Here is a 25,754-nt window from a genome sequence, read left to right as displayed (position 1 = left end):
GTACGTTCGCTGTGGATTTTTGTTATATAGTCTTCATTATGTTGAGATATATTCCCTCTAAACCCACTTTGTTGAGAGTTTTTATCATGAATGCATGTTGTATTTTGTAAAATGCTTTTCATGCATGTATTGATATGATCATACAGTTTTTATCCTTCCTATTTTTTAATGTGATATATCACATTGATTTGTGACTATTGAAGCATTCTTGTAACCCTAGAATAAGCACAATTTAATCATGGTGAATGATCTTTTTCATACATTGTTGAATTAGGTTTGCTAATATTTTTTTTTTGAGAATTTTTGCATCTGTGTTCATCAGAGATACTGTAGTTTTTTTTTTAATTTTTTAATTTTGTTGAATTTTTTTTTTATGTGTCTGTCTGGTGTTGGTATCTGGGTATGCTGGCCTCATAGAATGAATTTGGAAAATTTCCTATTTGATTTTTTGGGATAGTTTGAAAAGAATAGGTATTATCTTTTCCTTAAATGTTTGGTAGAATTCACCTGTGAAGGCATCTGATCATGCACTTTCGTTTGTTGGGAGTTTTTTAATTCCTGATTTAATTTCATCTGTTCATCTAATTTGTAAATCTTCCTGATTCAGTTCTGGGCAATTGTATGTTTCTAGGAATTTATCCATTTCTTCTAGGTTCTCCCATTTGTTGGCATATAATTTTTCATAATATTCTCTTATAATTTTTGTTTGTTTTTTCTGTGATGTCAGTTGTTTTTTCTCCTCCTTTACTTCTGATTTTGTGTCCTCTCTTTTCTTGATGGGGCTAGCTAAAGATTTATCAATTGTGTTTGTTGTTTTTTTTTTTTTAAAGAATCAGCTGTTTCATTGATCTTTTCTATTCTTTTATTCTCTTTCATTTTAATTCTCTTATCTTTATTATTTCCTTTCTTCTACTAATTTTGGGTTTTGTTCTTGTTCCAGCTTCTTTAAGTGTAAGGTTAGGTTTTATGTTTGAGATTTTTCTTGTTTCTTGAGACAGGCCTGTATGGCTTTAAGCTTCCCTCCTAGAACTGCTTTCACTGTGTCCCAAAGATTTTGGACTGTTGTGTTTTTATTTTCAATTGTCTCTGTGTATATTTTGATTTCCTCTTTGATTTCTTGATTGACCCATTTGCAGTTTAATAGCATGTTGTTTACCCCTCATGTGTTTGTGTTCTTTCCAGATTTTTTCTTGTAGTTGATTTCTATTTTCATAGTGGTGAGAAAAGATGCTTGATAAGATTTCAGTCTTCTTAAATTTATTGAGACTTGATTTGTGGCCTAACATGTGATCTATCCTGGAAAATGTTCCATGTGCTAAAAGTTGTCACTATTTAACAAATTCCAATATTCCACCAGTACTACATCATTAATAGTTGTTCCAAATATTGCAAAGGTAATGTTGCTGTAATTTACATTTGTAGATACTGATATGCTGTGGTGTTAAGTAAATCGCCTAAGATCACACAAGTAAAAATCAAAGTTAAAATTGAAAACAGGGTTTTTAAATTCTAAAGTCTACATTTTGCTTTTTTGTTAGAAACACAACACATTTTTATAGATTGTAACAGAAATATATTCCACATATTATGGCAATATGTAGATGGAAACATAATTGTGCTTTAGAACATCATAGAATGCTCCACAGAGGTGGCAGTTTGAACTGGGTGTTGAAGGATAAGTAGCTAATAGGAGAGGTTAGGAGGAGTTGTAGGAATCATGTGTATGGGCACTGAAACATAAATTAACATGTTATGTTTGAAGAACTATAGGTTCTTTGGTGAAGCTTAAGGTAAAATTATAATTTTTCGTGTTGGGATGGAAAGGGGAGGAGAATAAAAGATCAGATTTAGGCAGAGGTCAGTTGGTAATTGGTATCATATTATTCTCCTGAGGCATTTATATGTTTATAAGTTATTTATTTATTCATTTTTAAAGATTTTATTTATTATTTGTTTATTATTTATTATTTATCAGAGAGAGAAAGAGAGAAACATAAGCAGGGGGAGTGGCAGGCAGAGGGAGAAGCAGGCTCCCCGCTGAGCAAGGAGCCCGATGCGGGACTTGATCCCAGATGCTTAACTGACTGAGCCACTTAGGGGTCCCTTATATTTTATTTAATAAACAATGCAGAGCCACTGAATGTTAATAAATGGGAAAGATATCATAAGAGGTAAGTTTAATAAAAATAAAGTAGCATGGGATATTGATTAAAGTGGGAAAAAAAACTCAAAATAGGGAAACCAGTTGGGAGCCACTTAAATTGGGGAAGATTTGATGAAAGTCTGAAGCAAAAAATGTAGCACTGGGCATGAGGAATTGTAGGGAAGAAAGAGACATTTAAGAAGTAGGCAGGCTTGTCAGAATTGGATAATTTGACCCTGAAGATTCTAGTTTAGGTGACTAGGTTCTCTGACCAGGATTTTAAAAAATGCAGAATCAAAAAGGAGGGGCATATATTGAGAAATAAGTTAATTTCTTGGCATGTATTTAAGACAACTAGGAATGAGTATCCAGTGGCAATTGGAAATTTGGACCACATAGAATAACAAAGACACATTTTTAATGAAATCAGAATAGTAAAAGTTTGAAAGTGAGATAAGTATAGAACTAAAGATGAAACTCTAGAAATATCAATACTTATGGGACAGGTGAATTGGAAGGTCTTGAGAAAGAATAGAAAGAGGAAGAAAGTGAACAGAAACACAGTGGAGCCCTGGAACTCAAAGAGGTCTTGAGTTTTAAGAAGGTAGAAGATTTCAGGAAGAACACATGGAGATTGGACTATCATCAAAAGCAGTTTTAGAGGAGAGGTGGAGATGAAATTTCAGAAGATTGGAACGGAAATGAAACTCAAACTAAAAATGGTAGTATATCAAGTGATAATTAAGCACAGACCAAATTCAAGAAGATTTACAATAAAAGGAAAAAAAAGAAAAACATAGGGGATGCATTTTTCTTGGGAGGAACTTGACTATGTGCCCATCAATGCAACAGGGTTCCTTCTTGCACAGCCCACACTGTTGTTTGAAGTCAGTTTCTCCTAGAACTAATAACGTCACCATCTGCCTCACCATTACATCAATGTCTACAGTGCTCCAGATGTCTAATTTTTTATTCTCTTTTTAAATTTGAAATACATTTGACATATAACATTGTGTAAATTTAAGGTGTACAGCATGTTAATTTGATACATTTATATATTATAATATGATTGCCATTGTATCAATAATTAGTACCTCTATCACATTACATAATTATCTTTTCAGTGGTTGGAATAAAGTTCTAGTCTTGTAGGAATTTTCATGATTATAATACAATACTGCTTATATTCACTATCTTGTACATTCATCTTCAGAAGTTATTTGCTACTTGTTAAAGGTTTGTACTCTTAAAAAACATCTGTCTTGTCTCCCTACCCCCATCTCCTGTAACCACCATTTTATTTTCTGTTCTTGTAAGTTTGGCATTTTTAAATTCCACATATAAGTGATATTCTTTTTTTTTTTTTTTTGATGTGAAGTGAAGTGAAAGTTTGTTAAGTGAAGGTGAGAACAGAAAGGAAAGAGAAAGCTCTCTAGAGTGAGAAGGGTCCCGAATGGATTGCCACTGAGGGCTTTTAGTGGCAGTCTTTTATTGAGAACTGACTGGGAAGCTTGTGGCCTTGAGATTCTTGTGCCATCTTGGTTTGAGCAAGGACCATTGATAACACCGTTAATGACTTACTTCTTTGAGGTTTGGTATAAATGATATCCTATAATACTTGTCTTTCTCTGTCTGACTTCTCTCACTTAGCATAATGTACTCAAGGTTCATCCATGTTGTCACAAATGGCAGGATGTCCTTTTTTCTCACAGTGGAATACTATTCCATTGTATATACATCTGACCCTTGAATAATGTGGGCATGGGGGTGCTAAATCCCAAGCAGTTGAAAATCTGTGTATAAATTTTGACTCCCCAGAATAGCCTATTGGTAACCACAAAGCCTAACCAATAACAGTCAACACATATTTTGTATATTATATGTATTACATACTGTATTCCTAGAATAAACTAGAGAAAAAAGTTAAAATAATCATAAGAGAAAAAGATATTTATAGTATTACATTGTATTTATATAAAAAACTGACTTCTAAGTAGACCTGTGCAGTTCCAATCCATGTTATTCAAGGGTCAGCTGTATTTAACACATCTTTATTCACCCACTGAAGGACACTTAGGTTTTTTCCATATCTTGGATATTATGAATAATGTTGCAGGAAACATGGGGGTGCATATATCTCTAAATATCCTGTCTTTGTTTCCTTCGGGTATATACCCAGAAATGGAATTGATGGATCATATGGGAGATCTATTTTTAATATTTTGAGGAACCTCTGTATTGTTTTCCATAGTGGCTGCACCAATTTACATTCCACTTAACAGTGCATGAGGGTTCCTTCTTCTCCACATCTTTGCCAACACTTCTCTCCTGCTTCTTGATAATAGCCATTTGAAAAAGTGTGAGTTATCTCATTGTGGTTTTGATATGCATTTCCTCAGTGATAGGTGATTTGAGCATCTTTTCATGTACCTGCTGGCCATTTGGATGTCTTCTTTGGAAAAGTGTCTATTTATTTCCTCTGCCCATTTTAAAATCAGATTTTAAAAACTTTATTTATTTATTGCTTCCTTGCTTGCTATTGAGTTGTATGAGTTCTTTATATATTTTGGATATCAAGCCCCTATCTGATAAAGGATTTACAAAACTTTTCTCCCATTCAGTAGGTTGACTTCATTTTATTGTTTCTTCTGCCATGCAAAAGGTTTTACGTTTGATACAGTTTCATTTGTTCATTTTTGCTTTTGTTTGTGCTCTTATTGTTATAACTAACAAATCATTGCTGAGACCAATGGTGAGTTTCTTTCCTAAGTTTTCTTCAAAAGGTTTTATGGTACCAGGTGTTATGTTTAAATTTTTAATCGATTTCAAGTTAATTTTTGTGGGTGGTGTAAGATAGGTGTCTAATTTTATTATTCTGCATGTATTTGTTCAGTTTTTCCCAAACCATTTTTTGAAGAGACTATCATTTCCATATTGGGTGTTCTTGGCTCCCTTGCTGAATATTAGTTGACTGTACATGTGTGGGTTTAGTTCTGGGTTCCCTATTTTGTTCTGTTGTCTATGTATCTATTTTTGTGCCAGTACTATACTTTTTTTCTTTAGATTTATTTATTTTAAAGTGAGAAAGTATGCGCGCATGAGCAGGGGGAGGGGTGGAGGGACAGGGAGAGAGAATCCTAGACAGACTCCCTGCTGAGCATGGAGCCTGACCTGGAGCTTGATCCCAGGCCCCTGAGATTATGACCTTGGGCTTGATTCCAGACCCCTGAGATCATGACCTGAGCTGAAATGAAGAGTCGACTGCTTAACTGACTGAACTACCCAGGCACCCCTCCATACTATTTTTTTATTGTAGATTTATAATTGAGTCTGAAATTAGGGATGGTGATATCTCTAGCCATATTCTTTTCCTCAGGATTGTTTTGGCTATGTGGGGTCTTTGCTGGTTTTATACAAAGTTTGCATTGTTTTTCTATTTATGTGAAGAATTCCATTGTTATTTTGATAGGGATTGTGTTGGATCTATAGATGGCTTTGGGTACTGTGGAAATTTTAACAATATTCTTTTAATCCATGGGCACAGTATGTCTTTCCATTTGTTTGTGTCTTCTTTGATTTCTTTCAGCAAAGGCTTGGTTTTTGTTATACAGTTCTGTCACTTCCTTGGTGAAAGTTTTTCCTAGGTATTTTTGATACTTTTATGAATGGCATAGTTTATTTCATTTTCACTTGTTTCATTTCAGTGTAGAGCCATGCAACCAATTCTGAATGTTAATTTTATATACTATAACTTTACTAAAATCATGGATTAGTTGCAAGAGTTTTTGTGGAGTCTTGGGGATTGTCTATGTACAAAATCATATCATCTGCAAATAGAGGTACTTTTAGCTCTTCCTTTCCAATTTTGATATCTTTTATTTCTTTTTCTTGCATAATTATTCTAGCTAGAATTTCCAGTACTATGGTGATAGTGGGCAGTTTTGTTCCTGATCTTAGAATAAAAGCTTTCAATTTTTCTCCATCCAGTATAATGTTAGCTGTGGATTTGTAATTTATGGCCTTTATAATGTTGACATATATTCTTTCTATACCCAATACATCAAGGTTTTTATCACGGAATATATTGCATTTTGTCAAATGCTTTTTCAGCATCTATTGAGATGAGTATATGAGTTTTATCTTTCATTGTATTAATGTAATGTGTTACTTTTATTGACTTGTGTATGTTGAAGTGTCCTTGCATCCCAGGGATAAATCCCACTTGGTCATGGTGTATAGTCCCTTTAATATCTTACATTCAGTTTACTAATACTTATTTTAGGAATTTTTGCACCTATATCAGGGATATTGGTTTGTCTAATTGTTTCTGAGATTTGGATGAAGACACTGAGGACAGTTTGGATCTTCCATTTAAACCCAGTGCAGTTTCCATCAGGCTCTGTTCTCCCCTTTGCCATCACTTCTTAATTACCAAGATCTTTAATTGCAAAGTGTTTTTTTAGAGTTAGTAATATGTTTATTTACATGATTTTTTTTTTTTTTTTGGATGAATGCTCTCCCTATGCTCTCCTACAGCTTGTGTTGTGTTTGTATTTCTCATCATTGTTATCGTATCCCTAGTGCCTAGAAGAATAACTAATTTGAAGTTCTGGCAATATTCTTCACAACTTAGGAATCCTCTTGATATCAAGTTTTTCTTGTTTATTTTACTTTCTTTTTTGATGTTTTCAAGTTGTTTTTTTTAATTCTAGTTAACATATAGTATAATATTAGTTTCAAGAGAATTTAGTGGTTCACCATTTACATATAACACTCATCACAACACATCACAACAGGTGCCCTCCTTAATCCCCATCACCCATTTAGCCCATCCCCCACCCACCTCCTTCCACTCCAGCAACCCTCAGTTGATGCCAAGTTTTTCTAAAGTTGAAATCATCAGCGTCAGACTTACTGAGTTTCTCAGATAAGAAATAGAGGCATGAGCAACTATTAGATAGTAACTATTATCATTGTGTTTATATACAAATATTTGTGGAGTCAGTAGTGTAAATTAGACTGATGGGAGAGAAAGAGATGACAAAATATGCCCAAACTGGGAAGCTGGGATGTGGACCCAGGCAGTCTGCTGCCTGGACTCTCTACCATGTATCACATGGCCCCTTGCCTCAGTCAGATTTTTTTGAGATTCTGTGGATTAAGATGGATAGGCAGTCTGAAATCAATCAGAAATACTCCTCATTTAAGTGAGTTTTTTTAAAGGCTTGATTAGCTCTTTATTAAGGAATAGCCATTATTAAATAAAATCTGTATAGAAACTGGATTGTCAAGTAATACAATTTTTTTTTCTAACTTGCAGTGTCCTTTGCCATAAGAATGAGCCTGATCAGCAAAGTTCTCTAATACTATTTATACAAAATCTGTGGTTCAACTGTACAAAACATTTGATATTGTTAATGTGACTTAAAAGGGAATAGAATCTCCTATAGTAGGAATTGTTCTAATCATGGATCCTGATTATCAATCACAATTGATGAACACTTTATTGATATTCTATGTACAGCTATATAACCTGGATCCAAAGAGAAAAAATCAAACATTAAGAAATACAGTGTTTGGGGCACCTGGGTGTTTTAGTCAATTAAGCGTCTACCTTTCGCTCAGGTCATGATCTCAGGATCCTAGATCGAGCCCCCTCACCCTACTCGTGTGCACGTGCTCTCTCCTTCTTTTTCAAATACGTAAAATCTTTAAAAAAAAAAAAATACGGTCCTCACAAATACTGCAGTTGAGCTAAGATCGTAGGTGTGTTTCAAAACACATGTTCAAAAAAGGGGGATTATTTAAAATGGAACAAATAACTGGCATCTAAATAGGGTTTCATAAAGTAGAATTCAGAAATTCCCTACATGAGAACTGTCACATCTGTGGTCTAAGCTGCCCCCAGCAGTGTAATTCTGGCTGCACAGTGAAAACGCCTGAGATTCTGAGTTAGAGTAGGTTCTGGGTATCAATCCGTGTTTAAGCCAAAGCAAAACGGATCAGGAAAACCTCCAATAAGAGTTTTAAATGATTTAGTGTTAAGAATCATTATCCTGGCGTATATATTGCTGGGTGGCAGAGACCCTATTTTTTCTTTGTATCATCAGCCCTGTACAGAAGCTCATTTACAATGAATTCAGTCTCATTGCTCTGAAGTTCAGGTTCTCAATTGCTCCTTTGGACTTGTCCTGCCTATCTCATCCCTGCCCCTAGGACCCTCCGATGTTCCCTACCTTGGGGGATTGCACAACTCCCCACAATTAAACTTCGGAACCCTGGGAGTCATTCTAAATTTTGTCCAACAGTGAATCATCAACAGGTGAATCATGAAGTTCTCTCCCTTTTCCCTTCTAAATATTGCTAAAATTGGGCCACTTTTATCCATCGAGTCTGCTGTGCCAATCAACAAATTTCTCATCTTGACAATAGTCTCAACTGGTCTCCTGTCTATAGATGTTCTTCTACCACTAACCCACATTTCATCCAGAGTGGGCTTCCTGAAATGCAAATGTGATCATACTGTTCTCTGCTTAAAAGTTGGCAGCAGCTTCCAAATGCCTAACACCCTCCAGCTCCCATCCCGCCGCCATGTGTTCTAGAGAGGACTCCAATCTCTGGCCCTTTGTCTCTGCAGACTCATCACGTACACCGTAAGCCAGCCTGAGTGTCAATACTCAGCACCTTCCAGTGCCTTGAATGCACTTCTCAGCGTTCACACACTTCGCTCTCTTTGTCCCAGTACTGCGACTGCCTTGCCTCAGCTTGAAATCATGGCAGACTTCTCTGGCCAGCTCCTTCTTGCCAGGTTATCCTACTGTCAGTTCCCATAGTGCTATGTATTTCTTATATCCTAGCACTTTCCTCATCTATTGTCAGTGCTCAGTAAATTTTCAATATTCCCAGCCAGTAGTAGTTCTATAAGGGAAGGGACTATTTTTGTTATTTTAATCTATGTAAGGTTCTAACACTTCAGTTGAAAAATGAGTAAAGTTTCAAATGGCAAATCAGGAAAATAATTAGGGTCTTAAAAGCTCCAGCCCAAAATGATGACTATGATGATCAGGAAGATGATTGTGATGACTCGTAATACTAATGGATGGCATTGTTGAGTGCTCACGCCATGCTGGGCCTTATGCTAAGTCATTTACAGTAATTATGTATCATTTAGTTCTCATGGCGACCCTGTATTTTTTAATGTATTAATAATTACAATTTATAGTCAGATGTTTGAGTCTAGGTTCACACTTTAAAACGTTAGTGACAGAAATACAAAAACTACCTAATCTATCATTTCAATAAGCGTGTTGAAGATGTGTTATGTTAAATTTAGCACATTTGACAGTGGTATGTGCTGATTTTTATGGATTTCTTTTCACTATAATAGGAACCTGTGGCCTTAACTACTAATTGTGGCAAATTATATTCGTTTCCCAATTATGGCAGTGATAGTAAATTTTCTTCTTAAAAATATTTATTTAAAAAAGATAGGGTCCATGGGGCATCTGGATGACTCAGTCGGGTAAGCATCTGCCTTAGGCTCAGGTCATGATCCCAGGCTCCTGGGATCAAGTCCCACATCAGGCTCCTTGCTCAGTGGGGAGTCTACTTCTCCATCTCCCTCTGCCCCTTTCCCTGCTCATTCTCTCTCTCTCTCTCTCAAATAAATAAAATCTTAAAAAAATAAAAAAGTAGGGTCCATTAAAAAAACATTAAATAAACAGCATTGTTGATTGTATATCAATTTATAGAAAATGATGTAGGGGCTCTGTGAATAACTCCACTTTAAGATACAAAGCCTTTGAGCATTAAGAAATTGGTGGAGGAGGGTGAGGGGGATGGGGGGATGGGGTGACTGGGTGATGGGCCTTAAGGAGGGCACATGATGTAATGAGCACTGGGTGTTATATGCAACTGATGAATCACTGACCTCTACCTCTGAAACTAGTAACACACTATGTTAATTAATTGATTATAAACAAAAAAAGAAATGCCCAATACCTTGAATTTATTAGGACCTCATACCAGTAACTTAAATTTTCCAGTGGTAGTAGCCCAAAACTAAAGGTCAGAGGTAATAAGCCTTTCAGATCTAAAAATCTAAGGCCCCCTTGAGTATTGAGTCCCAGTTGAGTTGACTTTCAGAAGACTGTGGATGTGCAAAGGACTATTTTAATCCTAGGTTTACAACTCTGAGAAGTAATAGGGATAAGAGGCAACAGTGGATGTTTAATTTTTGTTTTAAATGGAGGTGTTCTCAATGTGTTTGCAAGGCAGAAAGCAGTAAGCCTGCAGAAAGGGGAGACTGAATATGCTTGAGGAAGGAGAATTGATGAAGCAAGGTCCCAAGGGAAGAGGTGGAGATGGGTTCAAGATGATTGATAGAGGAAATGAGGGTGTCTGGGGAGTAAGAGGATTGATTGAGGAGATAAATTGGTACAAAATGAAGCCAGATGTTTAAAAAACAAATGTTATCCACCTTACACTTTTATGTAGGCTTTTTCCTGTTAAAATGCCTTGATCAGAAACTGGAGGTCGGCTCTTCCAGTAATCACCATCGTTGGTACTCACATACTGCCTTCCTCCCACGTGTAGCAATTTGTGTTCTCTTACGAGAGTCCCCAGAAAGAAAAGCAGGCCTACATTATACTAGATTCCACACAGTATCAGGCTCATTAATGTATTTATTGGGTGAGCATACGAGGGCAGGTTACAAGCTGATATAAATGTAAAAGAAAGCTAACAGTTTTTTTTTTTTTCCTTAATTCTTTACACTAGACCTCAATTTTTTAGCTGCTGTTGCTATAAAGTAGCTAGGAGAAATATTTAAAAGTCAGATGTATAAAAGATACACTAACATTTTAAATATTCTAACTTTGTCTCTTTAGAACTATTTTCCCAAGGTTTTAAAGGAACGTGGAAACATTTTTATTTCTGCTGGGGATTTTTTTTTTTTTTTTTAACAGAAGCCCAAAGTCTGAATTAATAACTTCCTAAGTGCCTTGGTGGCAAAAACCACATGTAAAGGGTGAGAGCTAGAAAAGGAGTTGCAAGCACATTTGTTTGTGAGTTGAGGTTTGTGATCGTAAAAGCACTTTCCTAATCCCAAGTTTTATTTCACTACTTTGAATGGTCTCCAAGGGAAGGACTGAGTAAAATATATATTTATGACAATAACTTCTGTCTCTTTCAACTGGATTTTATGTGATTAAATAATCCAAACTGGTGACTTTAAATGATAAACTTTTATTCTGAATATACTGTTTTTGCACAAGATTTAACACAACATTTTCTGGGATTATAAATATTTTTATAACAGTATTATACAAATTTTTACAAAACTTTTTTTATCAGGCTAGTTAATTTCCACAAAAGTGTCAAGAGAACATAATAAAGGGGAGAAAAGATCTTTTGTTCACAAAGCCAATTGGCCTTTTGCATGGATGCACACTGAGCATTTCAATAAAAGTATCCCTAAAAAGCATGATCCAACAATCATACGGCACAACAAAAAAGACAGCTTTGTCAGGTCACACTGTAAACTCAACTGGCATCTATACAAGACAGTATCCCATTAGTCTCAGTGGAATTTCTCTGAGTTAATTACATGAACTAGAAATAAGGTAGAGGAAACTCTTGCTAAGGGTTGTCTGAGTCTTTGAAATTCTGGAATTTATTCAACACTTGATACGTCTGTTGTATTGATTTGCTCTTTACAGAAATATACATGGAATATTAGCAATATTAGCATTCTGCTAATGGGAAAACAACACAAGTTCTACATAGGAATAAAATATTTCAAGTTGGGGGCAAGTGAAACCATCATTCTATTCTACACTTGAAAAAATCACAGCGCTCACTTTGTTTCACAAGGTCAAACTGTCTACCTCTAGATATTTTAATGTTAACTAACGATTAATGGAATAGTTCAGAGTTTTAAATTAAGACACAGAATTTACGCTTTGGTGGAGAGAAAGATTTAAATGAGACATAAAATAGAAGAGAGCATCAAATAAGCAAGTAACACTTGGGTTGCAAAGGTCACTTAAAAGGGATACTGCCTATTTGAACCCAGTAAGGCCAGTTTTAAAGTTAATAAAAGGAATATTCCAGGAAAACTTACAAATGGCAGCAACACTGTTTTGTTTTGTGTTTTTTTTTTCCCAAGTAAAGCAATAACGCCTCAAGCATTAGAAACATGAAAAAAGATCATACTAAAATCTTATAGGCCCAGGACCTAAAAATCTCTTCAATCAAACTTGCTAACTATGTCATGTTAAAAACCTGTTACAAATATGGACCACGATTGGTGTTTGGCAGTAATGCTGGTTGTTCAAATGAAGAAAATATAAAGAAACCATTAATGTAAAAGTCATTCCTGTTACTCAACACCAATGTAAGACTTACTTTGATTTTGTTTTGGTGACAAACTACATTAAACTGGATGAGTAGAGCAAAAATGAAAGAAGCCAAAGAGTTTAAAAGCTTTTTTCTCTCGATCGTTTAGTCTTTGAAAATCAATATTTATAACAGGCTATAATTTAAGGTCTTGTCAAAAATTAGAACTCACAGAAAAATCCTAAATTAAACATAACAATTTGATGGGATGAGTGTTACTGTCTTTAAAAAAATGCTAAGAGTATGAAGACTAGTATTAGGCATGAGAACAATTTTTAGTCAGAAAGCACGTTCTTACCCAATTTATTACCAAGTACATGGTTCTCATAGTATAGGTTTATTTTATAACAGAAAATCAAGGATCATAGCAAGACTCGTGCATGTAAATATATTTTGATGGCAAATGGAATCAACAGGACCCTGCCAAGAGACGCCAAGTTTAACTGTGATCAATGCAACAGTAACGTACTTGATGAAAACATACTATTTCAGTGACATTAGCCACGAAAATATATTTAATAGATTTTAAAGATAATTTTAAGGTAGTTTGTTGTATGCTGGAAGCAATTCAGTTGTTTTAATGTGCATCATATATACACACGAACTAACATAATTTTATATTTTGATATCCCCTTCCCAACACTTTCATGATTTAAAATAGTCTAGCAAAAGGTAACAGTAAGGTTTAAATATGTAATCAACAAACAACATGATTTAAACATAGTGTCACTAGAGTGAGAAGTTCCGTGTATATATATATATATATATTTTTTTTTTTTAATCACTTTGGTGTTTTCTAAAATGTCAATACCAGGTACAAATGAGACTACAAAATCACAACGATGCGTTAGAAATGGTAACTGATGTCAACTCTTAGCACAATAGCTGGCAAAATGATTCCACTCCCACCCACCCCCGTTTTTAAATAAAAAATAGTTTAAATAAGGAAATATACACAAATGGTTCCTAGGGCATATGGGTGGTGGGAGGGAGTTACAAATGTGTGCAAAGCTGAAAACAAAACAAACATCTTTTAAACTACGCCAAAGACGTGGTTACGTCTTTGATACGCGGAGCATAATAAAGCATGCTGGATAATGTTAGTAAGATATTGACTTAAAAAGGATGTATAAGAAAATGTCCAGCATATACACACACCAATACTTGGCATGTTCAAAATAACAAAGGCATTTCGCCATAAAAAATATCTGTATACTTCCAGCCTTCGGCAGAATTACTCACTTGAACTAGAATTACACATCCATAGTTTTTACCCTTTCTTCAAACACTGTTGACTCCTGCAAATTATTTTTAAAAGCATAAATAATAATCTAGCATATCAGTCTATAATGAAATATCCCATTCACTACACTAATCATTTTCACCAATGAGGCTGTATAAAAACAATTCTGATTATTCACAATCAAGTGTTCATGTGCATACATACAGATTCAAGGTTTCCTATTTGTTCAGATATTATAAAACCCTCATCAAACTGCATGGAAATTTTGGTCAAGTGATCATATACCCTTTACAATGGATGGAGAAAAGCAGCAGCGGCAGAAACGTCTGGAGTGTATGTGCTACTATTCAAACGAACAAAGAGGAAACCTAGTGTGAATCTTCATCGAGAACGTATATGGACTCTTCAAAAAATAAATGTGTCAAATCTGATTTATGTACTTAAAATATCTGTACATAGGTTTTCAGGCAAAAGCACGAGTCTGTATAAAATCCGTTAGCCCATTTCACCATTTACCTATGCCAGTCATTCGGCATTGACATTGCACAGTATATTCAGAGTAATTTAATGACATTTTTAAGGATGACTTAAGTGCATTACACTGCAAGGTTCAGAGTCTTACATAACAATAATGTCACTCGGTTAACTTTTCAAAGGACTATACTCTACAGTAAGAGAAAAACAAACCGAAAGTTAAAATAGCGGCAGCATCATGCAAAATACCCTTGGTAACCAAAGTTCATTTATCACAAGAAAAAACATTTTCCCCTCCCCCCCCACAAGCTTCTCTTAGAGCATTTTGAAATATCTGGCTAGCACTACATAACTTTACTGGGAACAAAAAGAAACATTACATCGAAGCACTGATTCAGGGCTTACATTTATGAGGAAACATGTCACATGTTCAAATTGCATCTTCAAGCACCTTTAGTTTAATAGTTTCTTAGTTATTGTTTTCAAACACCGATTCATCACCCCAGCAAAACTTAACTGGTCATTTGTGTTCCTATTTTGGCAGAGAAGCCACTCTTCATAAGGCATTTTATTTATGGCAAATTTCTTTCCATAGAAAGTTAGCCATTATTTCTATTTCAACAGATTACATCAATCTCTCTCTCTTTTGTTTTTCAATAACTACTCAAAGCAGGAAATAATTTTTAACAGAAGAATACGTGAGGGCAAAAGTAACTCCTTTTTTTTTTTTTTTCCCTTTAGAGATTTTCTTGGTAAAAGAACAAGAATTGCAGCAAGTCAAAATTCCAGGTCAAGGTCAAGACAATTTGTATGATTCATAAACAGTGTGGGGAGCCCTTTTACATATAATCACCAACAACGCAAACAACAAACTCTCCAATTTTCCAATAGAGCGTGTATAGGGTTTTGCTTTGATGTTGACATAGATGATGCAGCATTCACACAAGTGTAAGGATCTGAGACCCTGACATGCAGCCAGTGGGGCCATATGCGTCCCTGCCTTCGATTTAGCCATGGTGTGGGCCCAGCTCGTGTTCTGCTCATTCCACAGTTGACCCTATCTTAACGCAACTGAGGCCTCGTGTTTTGGCAGGGTCTGGAGTTTAATTACGCAGACTGAGTTTTAGAAGGTCATAACTGGCAGTGTCTGCTGCCAGATAAAAGCCAAAGTAGTAGAAACTGGACGCCGATGATGGACCACAGGGAGGGATTCAATCCAGAAACACCACCACAGTCAGTATAATCCTCCTGTTGGAAAGAAAAGGAGAAAGAAAAATCCTGAAGAAATACTTACTGAGCCCTCTATCAGAGCACCCGTGTTTAGTCCACTTCTGAACTCACCTGATAAAATGGTTTTTTTTTTTTTTTTTTTTTTAAAGATTTTATTTATTTATTTGAGAGACAGAGAACGAGAGACAGAGAGCATGAGAGGGAGGAGGGTCAGAGGGAGAAGCAGACTCCCCGCCGAGCAGGGAGCCTGATGTGGGACTCGATCCCGGGACTCCAGGACCATGACCTGAGCCGAAGGCAGTCGCCTAACCAACTGAGCCACCCAGGCGCCCCTGATAAAATGGTTTTAATTTGAATCCAAATAAATTACATTACCCTAGATCTTATGGTTCAGCAATTTTGAATAAAGCGATTTCCCTAGTACCATTTCAAGAATGCTTTAAATTTTGAATTGCAGATTCTGATGGTTAAGAAAGAAAATACTTGAATAATAAATGCTGTTTTGACTAATATACCAGTTGCTGAATTAAAAAAAAAAACTTTCACAGTATCAGATATTCCTACATATTTATAGGAATAAGGAGTAAATGTAAAATTGTAGGTTTTATAATTCTCAAGAATTATGCTCAATAAGGCAAAGTTTGGGACTGGTAAAATCAATGTGAGGAATGATCTTCTCTCTTTTCCATATCCTTTATGTCTAGTTTCAAAGGTGAACACACCACGCTGCACATGTAGCATCTAGACCTTCACCAAAAGTAAAATAAAGAATAACGTATTTGAATCATACATGAAAAGTCACTCTAAAAACATACTCAAAATAAAGAGCTAAGATATTAAGAGACATTTGTTTGACTTACAGAACTATGAAATATAAACAACTGATATACCTATTTGGACCCCCCATTGTCTCATAGTAGCTCATTAAGTTCCTTTAAATGCAAAATTATCCTTTATCTTTTATTCCTAGGTTCTGTGTTTTGTAACATTTTCTACATCCTTTGATTTCTTTTAATTACTGAATTTCATTAAAGATGTTTAGGAAAATAAGTAGATGTAGATATGAGGCTTTTAAAAAAATTCACTATGCCAAGGTTCATCATCCAATAATCAAAATAATAGGTTATGTAAGTAAATAAAATGTTCAGAATGATTTTCCAAAGACTCTGAGCTTGCAGAGAAGAGAACGTTGGCTTGTTTTCCTCACAAGGGTTTAATACAGTGCCTGCCACCCAGTAAATAAATAAAATTTCTTTCTTGAGCTGCATTTTTGAGGCAGAACACTTCTGTTTGTTAAAGAGAAGTCTGAAAGAAACAAAAGAATCTATTAAGAAAAAGTTTATTTTTCAAAAGCTAGCTCCTAAATCTAAAGAGTAGCATGAAATGATGATCCATTCTTGGTCCTCATCTTATTTTACTTTTCAGGAGCATTTGGTAATGTACAACATTCTCCCCTTAAAATATCTTCCCATGTACATTTGCCCAACACATCTGGTTTCCTCCAAACTTGTTTTGGGTTCATCTTACTCTCTTTAGCTCAACCTGCTTCTCTTCTTGCTCTCTACATGATAGACTTCCAGAAATTACTTCTCTCTTTTTATTTATACTTTCTTCCTAGGTAATCTAATCTAGTCCTATAGCTTTAAATTCCATTAATTTGTTAATAACTTATAATTTTGTCCTTTTTAATATGAAATGATTTTTCCTTGTGTTTTTTCATTTTGCTTTAAAAATTTTAACTTTTAGTTTTAATAGACAAAACTGTAAGATATTTAAGGTATATATTTAGGTGATTGGTAGACATGGTGAAAGGTTACCCCACCCAAGATAATTAACATGTCCATTATCCACATATTTATCATTTTCCCCCCATTGGTGAGGATATTTAAGTTTTACTCTCTTGGCAGATTTCAATTCTACAGTATAATCAAATATAATCACATTTTATTAGATCCCCAGACTACTCATATTATAGCCGAAAGTTTGTATCCTTTTGCCAACCTCTCCCTACCTCCCCCCCAGCTACTGACAACTCCTTTTCTGCTCTTGGTTTCTATGAGTTTGATTTTTTTTTTTTTAATAGAATCCACATATAAGTGATGTCATGCACTATTTGTCTTCGTCTTGCTTGTTTCATGTAGCATAATGCCCTCAAGGTCCAACACGGTTGTCAAAAATGGCTGGGTGTCCTTCTATCTATCTACATACCACTTCTTTATCCATTCCTCTGTTGATGGACACAGGTTGTTTCTGTATCTTGGCTATTGAAAAAAATGCTGCAATGAACATAGGGGTGCATATATCTTTTCTAATGTTTTCATTTTCTTCAAATGAATACCTATAATTGCCAATTCATACAGTAGTTGTATTTTTAATTTTTGAGGAACCCCCATACCAGTTTTTCATAGTGGTTGTACCAATTAACATTCCCACCATTAACACAGAGGATTCCCTTTCTCCCCATCCTTGCCAGCAATGGTTATCTCTTGTCTTTTTGATGATAGCTATTCTAGAAGGTGTGAAGTGATATCTCCTTTAAGTTTTGATGTGCGTGTCTCTGCTAAGTGATGCTGAACCTCCTTCCTGTACAGACATACCTTGGATATACTGCAGGTTCAGTTCCAGGTGCAGATATTCAATAAAGGGAATATCTCAATAAAGCAAGTCAGAATAATGTTTTGGTTTCCTAGTGCATATAAAAGTTATGTTTATACCATACTGTTGTCTCTTAAGTGTATAATAGCATTATGTCTAAAAAAGTATATACTTTAATTTAAAAAATACTTTAGTGATAAATGCTAACCATCATCTGGGTTTTCAGTGAGTCTTTTTTTTTTTTTTTTTCTTGTTTGAGGGTCTTGCCTCGATTGTTGATGGCTGCTGACTGGTCAGGGTGGTGGTTGCTGAAGACAGGGTGGCCGTGGCCATTTCTTAAAGTAAGACAACAATGAGTTTGCTACATTGACTGACTCTTTCACAACAATCTCTCTGTCAATCCTCTCAAACCCTGTCACTGCTCGATCGACTAAGTTTATGTAATATTCTAACTCCTCTGTTGTCATTTCAACAATATCCGCAGCTTTTTCACCAGGAGTAGATTCTATCTCCAGAAACCACTTTCTTTGCTCTTCCAGAAGAAGCAACTCTTCAACCATTCAAGTTTTATTGTGAGATTGCAGAGAGTCAGTCACATCTTCAGGCTCCACTTGTTAATTCTAGTTCTCCTGCCATTTCCACCCCATCTGCAGTTAGTTCCTCTACTGCAGTTTTGAACCCCTCACAGTCATTCATGACGGTTGGAATCAACCAGGTGTATTCTCAATAAGCGGTCACATTTTGAAAGGAATTTCTCCCCCGCCTCAGTAGTAGGTCTCAACAGTGGGCTTCAAATGTTCACTAAACCGTGTTGTCATGTGCTGTCATCCAAGCCTTGTTGTTCCATTGCTACAGCACAGGCAGAGTAGACTGAAAATCCCTGGGATTTTCAGAATGGTCAATGAGCACTGACTTCAACTTAAAGTCACCAGCTCATTAGCCCCTAACAAGAGAGACAGTCTGTCCTTTGAAGATGGGTAGTGACTTCTCATCTCAAGCTATGAAAGAACTCTATAGATGACACCTTTTTCCAATGGAAGGCTGGTTCATCTACATTGAAAACCTGTTGCAACCCTCAGTTTGTTTCCTATAGTTAAGAGGTTGCTGGAGGGGAGGTGGGTGGGGGGATGAGGTAACTGGGTGATGGGCATTAAGGAGGGCACGTGATGTAATGAGCACCAGTTATTATATGCAACCGATGAATCACTTAACTCTACCTCTGAAACTAGTAATACACTATATGGTAATTAATGGAAATTAAAAAATTAAAAAAAGAAACCTGCAGCCTAGTGTACCCACTTTCATGGGTTACCTCAGTAGATCTGGATAACTTGCTGCTTTACCTTATACTGTTATGTTCTGCAGCTGGCTTCTTTGCTTTAATCTCATGAACTAACCTCTGCTAGCTTTAAACTTTTCTTTTGCAGCTTCCTCACCTCTCTCGGCTTTCATAGAAATGGAGAGAATTAGGGCCTTGCTGTGGATTAGGCTTTGGCTTAGGCAATGTTGTGGCTGATTTGATCTCCTATCCAGACCACTGAAACTTTCTCCACGTCAGCTATAAGGCTGTTTGACTTTCTTATCATTTGTGTATTCACTGGAATAGCACTTTTAATTTCCTTCAAGAACTTCCCCTTTGCATTCACACCTTGACCAAATGTTTGGTGCAAGGGGCCTAGCTTTCAGCCTATGTTGGCCTTTGAAATGCCTTCCTCACTAAGCTTAATCATGTCTATCTTTTGATTTAAGGTGAGAGACATGTGACTCTGCCTTTCACTTGAACACTTAGAGGCCATTGCAGGGTTATTAAATGGCCTAATTTCAATTATCATTTCATCTCAGGGAATAGGAAGGCCCCAGGAGAGAAAAAAGGATGGGGAAATGGCTGGTCTGTAGAGCATTCAGAACACACAAAGTAAGTTTGTCGTCTTAGATGGGTGTGGTTTATGGTGCCCCAAAGCACTTACAATGGTAATATCAAAGATCACAGATCACCTCAACAAATATAATTATAGTGAAAAAGTTTGAATTATTGTGAAAACTATCAAAACGTGACAGAAAGACAAAAGTGAGCAAATGCTGTTGAAAAAAATGACACAAGTACAATTGCTTAATGCAGGGTTGCCACAAACTTCAATTTGAAGAAAAACAAAAAACTGCAGTATCTGTAAAGTGCAATAAAGCAAAGTATGGTAAAACAAGGCATGCCTCTACCTGTTGGCCACCTAGATGGCTTTGGGAAAATTCTATTCAGATCTTCTGTCCATTCATTAATCAGATTCCTTTTAATACTGAGTTGTAGGATTTCTCTGTATATTTGGGATAGTGGCCTCTTATCACAACATGAATTGCAAGTAATTCCTCCCATTTCATGGACTGCCTTTCAATTGGTCTCCCTTGCTGTCAGAAGCTTTTAACTTTGATGTAGTCCCATGTTTATTTTTGCCTTTGGTGTAAAATTAGAAAAAAAACAATCTTGCCAAAACTAATGTCAACGAGTTTACTTCCTAGGTTTTCTTCTGGGAGTTTTACTGTTTCAAGTCTTAAGCTCAAGTAGTTAACACATTTTCAGTTGGTTTTTGTGTATGGTGTAAGATAGTGGTCCAGTTTTATTCTCTTGGGTGTGGCCGTTCCCAGTAGTATGTATCAAAGCGACCGTCCTTTCCCCATGGTATGTTCTTGGCTCCTTTGTCATGAATTAATTGAACATATATACATGGGTTTACTTCTGGGCTATTTTGTTCTATTGATGTGTGTGTGTGTGTGTGTGTGCGCGCGCACGCGCCAGTACCACTGTTTGATTACTGTATTTACATAATATAGTTAGAAATCAAGAAAGTGTGATGGCTCCCGCTTTGTTCTTGTTGCTCAAGACTGCTTTGGCTATTAGGGTTTTGTGGTTTCACACATATTTTAGAATTCTTTGTTATATTTCAGTAAAAAATGTCACTGAAATTTTGATACAAATTGCAGTGAAACTGTAGATTGCTTTGGATGGTATGAACGTTTTAACAATAATAATTCTAATTCATGAGCACTGAATTATCTTCCTATTTATTTGTGTCTTCAATTTTATGTTATAGTTTTTAGTGTACACGTCGTCTTCCTCCTTGGTTCAATTTATTCCTAGACATCCTTGTCTTGTTCATGATATTAGTTGTGGGCCTTTATTGTGTTGAGGTATATACCTTTTATACCAAATTTGTTAAGAGTTTTTATCAAAATGGATGTTAAATTTTGCAAGTGCTATCTCTGCATTTATTGAGATCATACGATTTTTATCCTTCACCTTGTTAATAGGGTGTATCACATTGGTTGATTTGTCAATGTTGAACTGTCCTTGCATCCTTGTGATAAATCCCACTTGATCATGGAATATGCTCCTGGATTGTTGAATTCAGTTTGCTAACATTTTGTTGAGGTTTTTTTACATCTAGGTTCCTCAAAGAAATTGGCTTGGAATTTTTTAATCTTGTGGTGTCCTTGTCTGGTTTTGATATTATGGTAAGGCTGGCTTTGTAAAATGAATTTGAAAGTGTTCCCTCTGTTATTTTTTGGAAGAGTTTGAGAGGGATTGGTATTCTTCTTTGAATGTTTGGTAGGATTCACCAGTGAAGCTGTCTGGTCCTGGGCTTTTGGTTGTTGGGAGGTTTTTGAGAGCTGATTCAGTTGCCTTACTAGTAACTGGTATGTTCAGATATTCTATTTCTTCATGAATAGAAGAAATGTTTCAGGCTACATGTTTTTAGGAATTTATCAATTTCTTCTAGATTTTCCAATTTTTGCTATGTAATTTTTATAGTAGTCTCTTAGGATACTTTATATTTCTGTGGTATCAATTTTGATGTCTCTTCTTTCATTTCTAGTTTTTTAATTTTAATCCTCCTTTTTTGTAAGTCTAGCTGAAGTTTTGTCCATTTTATCTTCTCAAAAAACCAGCTCTTAGTTCCACTGATCTTTTCTATTGTCTTTTTAGTTTCTATTTCATTTGTTTCTGTCATGATCTTTGTTATTTCCTGCCTTCTAGCATTGGTCTTAGTTTGCTCTTAATCCTTGTGTAAATTTGAGATCATTCTCTATTCTGAATATAGGTGTTTATCACTGTAAACTTTCCTCTTAGAACTACTTTGCTACTTCCCAATTAGTTTTGGTTCAGTGTATTTCCATCTTCATTTGTCTCTAATTTGTCTTTAATACATAATATATATTTATATTATATATAATTTGTCTTTTGCTTTTTTCTTTGACCCTTGGTTGTTCAGCGGCATATTGTTTAATCTCCACATATTTGGTGAATTATCCAGTTTTCTTCATATAGTTGATGTCTAGTCTCATACAACTGTGGCCAGAAAAGATGCTTGATATGACTTCAACCTTCTCAAATTTACTAATGCTTCTTCAGTGGCTTTAACGTATGTTCTATCCTGGAGAATGTTCCATGTGCACTTCAGAAGAAAGAGTAATCTGCTTTTGGATAGAATGTTCTGTAAATGTCACTTAAATCCATCTGGTCTAATGTGTCATTTAACTCCACTGTTTCCTTGTTCATTTTCTGTCTGGATGATCTATCCATTGATGAAAATGGGGAACTGAACTACCCTACCAGTATTAATACTATTATATTGCTGCCTACTTCTCCCATTAGGTCTGTTAATATCTGCTGTATATATTTAAGTGCCTCTGTGTCAGGTGCATAAATATTTACAAGTGTTATATCCACTTTTGATTGAACCCTTTATCAATATATGATTATCTCTTATTATAGTTTTTGTCTTGAAGTCTATTGTGTCCAAGTATAGCTACCTCAGCTTTCTTTTGATTTCCATTTGCATGGAATATATTTTTCCATCCATTCACTTACACATACTTTAAGGTGTGTGTCCTTAAAGCTGAAATGTGTGGTTTTGATTTGTATTTGCCTGATGACTGTCAATGTTGAACATCTTTTCATGTAGCTATTGGCCATTTTGATGTCTTCTTGGAAAACACATCTATTTAGTTTTTCTGCCCAAATTTTAGTTGATTTTTTTTTAAAGATTTTATTTATTTATTCATGAGAGAGAGAGAGAGGCAGAGGGAGAAGCAGGCTCCCCAAGGAGCAGAGAGCCCGATGCAGCACTTGATCCCAGGACCCCAGGATCATGACCTGAGCTGAAGGCAGAGGCTCAACCATCTGAGCCACCCAGGCACCCTTTAGTTGATTTTTTAAACTTTTATGAGTTCTTTATATATTTTTGATATTAACTCCTTATCCTATATATATTGCTTGCAAACTCCTCCCCCCCCCCCAATTCTGTAGGTTGCCTTTTCATTTAGTTGTTTCTTTGGCTGTGCAGAACCATTCAAAGTTGTCACAGTCCCATTTGTTGATTTCTGCTTCTGTTGTTTATGCTTTTGGTGTTGTATCTAAAAATCTTTGCCAGGACCAATGTCAAGAAACTTCTTCCTACTCTATCTTCTAGGATTTTTATAATATCACATCTTATATTAAAGTCTGTGATCCATTCTGAGTTAATTTTTATGTGTAATATAGGGGTCCAGTCCCATTGCCTGCATGTGTTTTTTTTTGCCAGCACCATTTGCTGGAGACCATCCTTTCCCCAATGTGTGTTCTTGGCTATCTTACTGAATATTAGTTGACCCATATATATTTGGGGTTCCCTTCTGGGCTCTCTGCTGTTCCATTAGTCGATGTGTCTATTTTTGTGCCAGTACCATATTGCTTTGATTACTGTAGCTTTGTAGTATAGTCTAAAATCTAAAACCTGATATCTGCAGTTTTCTCTTTTCCCCCAGGATTGTTATGGTATTTTGGGTCTTTTGTGGGTCCATACAAATTTTAGAATTGTTTTTTCCTATTTCTGTAAAGAATGCTGTTGGTATTTTGGGGAATACACTGAATCCACAGGTGGCAGGGGGTGGTATGGACATTTTAACAATATTCTCCAAATCCATAAACACAGGATGTCTATGTTTGTCTTCTTTCTTTCAGCAAAGTCTTATAGTGTTCATTGTACTGCTCTTTTACTTCCTTGAAGTTATTTCCAAATACTTTGTTTTTGATGCTATGGTGAATTGGGATAGTTTTCTTTTTCAGATGTTTTATTATTCATGTATAGAAATGCACCTGACTTCTGATTTTATATCCTATAAAATTACTGAATTCTCCTCAGACCTCCACACTGATTGATCTCTGCCACCCCTCCTCTCTGATGATGTCTTTTGGTGTAGTCTTTGGGATTTTCTGTATACAGAACCATATCATCTGTTAAGTACTGGCAGTTTTATTTCTTCCTTTCCTATGTGGATCCCTGTTTGTCTTGCATAAAATTCTAGCTAGGACTTTCAGTACTATGTTGAGTAAGAGCAGTGAGCATGGGCCTTTTTGTCTCATCTCAGACATTTTCCTCCAGTGAGTATAGTATTAGCTGTGGGTTTGTCAAGGATGTTCCTCTATACCTGTCCTGACCAAGGCTCTTACCGTGAAATGATGTCCTATTTTATCAAATGCTCTTTTTCAGGTATCCATGTCATTTATACATTACATTCAGCACTGTGACTTTTTTGTAGTTTAATGTTTTCTCTGTATCGAAGTTCTAAGTTCATGCATTTTTCTCTTGAACTCCTCAAGGTGTGTTAGTGGAGTTTTATCTTGTTTTGTTTAGAACATATTTTTCTGCTTCTTCATTTTCCTGGACTCTGTGTTGGTTTCTACGCATTAGATAAAACAGCCACCTTTCCCAATCTTGACTTGGCTCCCAGTAGTTGAAGGTGAGCTGATATCTGTCAGTGCCCCAGTGGGAGTGATATCATATAGCACCTAGATGCAGGCGGATTAGAGCCTGGACCCCGAGGCAGCAGTTTTTAAGGTACACAGGTAGACCTTTCCCTTTTAGGGTATGACTGACAAAAGAGCATTTTTGTCTGCTTTCTCTGTACTGAGCCCTGGGGGAATACACCGTTAAGAACTGTTGATTTGCCACGGTCCTGTGGTACCTGAGAACATCAGCCCTACCGGCCACCATAGCCCAGTGATATGGTGTACCACTTTGGGGGTGTTCTTTGGGCAGTAGTCTCAAAAAAAGCTGAATGCCAGATGTGTTCACAAGCTCCTTTCAGGTAGAGACCAGTGACCTGGAGAGTGTTACAGGGTGAAAGTGGAGGCATGTGCTAAATGAGGAGCCTTAGTCTCAGGCAATAGAGGATATCTGCATACTTCAACTGCTATCAGGGAAAGCATAGGCAGTAGGGCATTTCTGTCCGGCCATCTTCTCTGAGCCCTGGGAGGAGAGCCACGGTAAGTCCGCATGACCCTGATGAGAACTGTTTGTTTCTTGGGTCCAATGGGTCTCATGGACATAAGCCCTATTAGACTTTCAGAGATAGTTGGGGTGGGGGGAGACTGTACCTTGAATGGAAGTCTTAACAGTTAGAGTGCTAGACGTTCAGACCAAACCCTTCATTCCTCAGGCAAAAGCTCAGAGTTACAAATTTCCTCCTGATTTTTACGTACCTGTGTCAGAGAGGGGGGATTATGGAGATAGTGTGTCTTAGCCTTTCCTACCTGTTTTGATGTGGCTATTTTCTCCTTCACCCAATGTGTATGGATCAGTTTCTCAATTTCTTTCAGAGGGAATTGCTTTGTTTATAATTAGTGTGTTTGTGGGATAA

At 36.1% G+C, this 25,754-nt stretch overlaps 1 protein-coding gene across 2 annotated transcripts in view; it reads right to left on the bottom strand.

The window, feature by feature from the left end:
* Positions 1-11,369: 11,369 nt before the first annotated feature.
* CACNA2D1 (calcium voltage-gated channel auxiliary subunit alpha2delta 1) overlaps positions 11,370-25,754 on the bottom strand; it is a 491,057-nt gene continuing 476,672 nt past the window's right edge. For both annotated transcript variants that reach the window (XM_032402277.1, XM_032402278.1), the window contains exon 39: positions 11,370-15,506. In XM_032402277.1, the coding sequence (XP_032258168.1) occupies positions 15,390-15,506 (117 nt within the window). In that variant the 3' untranslated portion in view covers positions 11,370-15,389. The remainder of the gene's footprint in view (positions 15,507-25,754) is intronic.

This window comes from Phoca vitulina, unplaced genomic scaffold, assembly GCF_004348235.1.
Source record: "Phoca vitulina isolate PV1807 unplaced genomic scaffold, GSC_HSeal_1.0 scaffold4, whole genome shotgun sequence".
Taxonomy (NCBI): Eukaryota; Metazoa; Chordata; class Mammalia; order Carnivora; family Phocidae; genus Phoca; species Phoca vitulina.
This window is presented reverse-complemented; position numbering and strand designations above follow the sequence as displayed.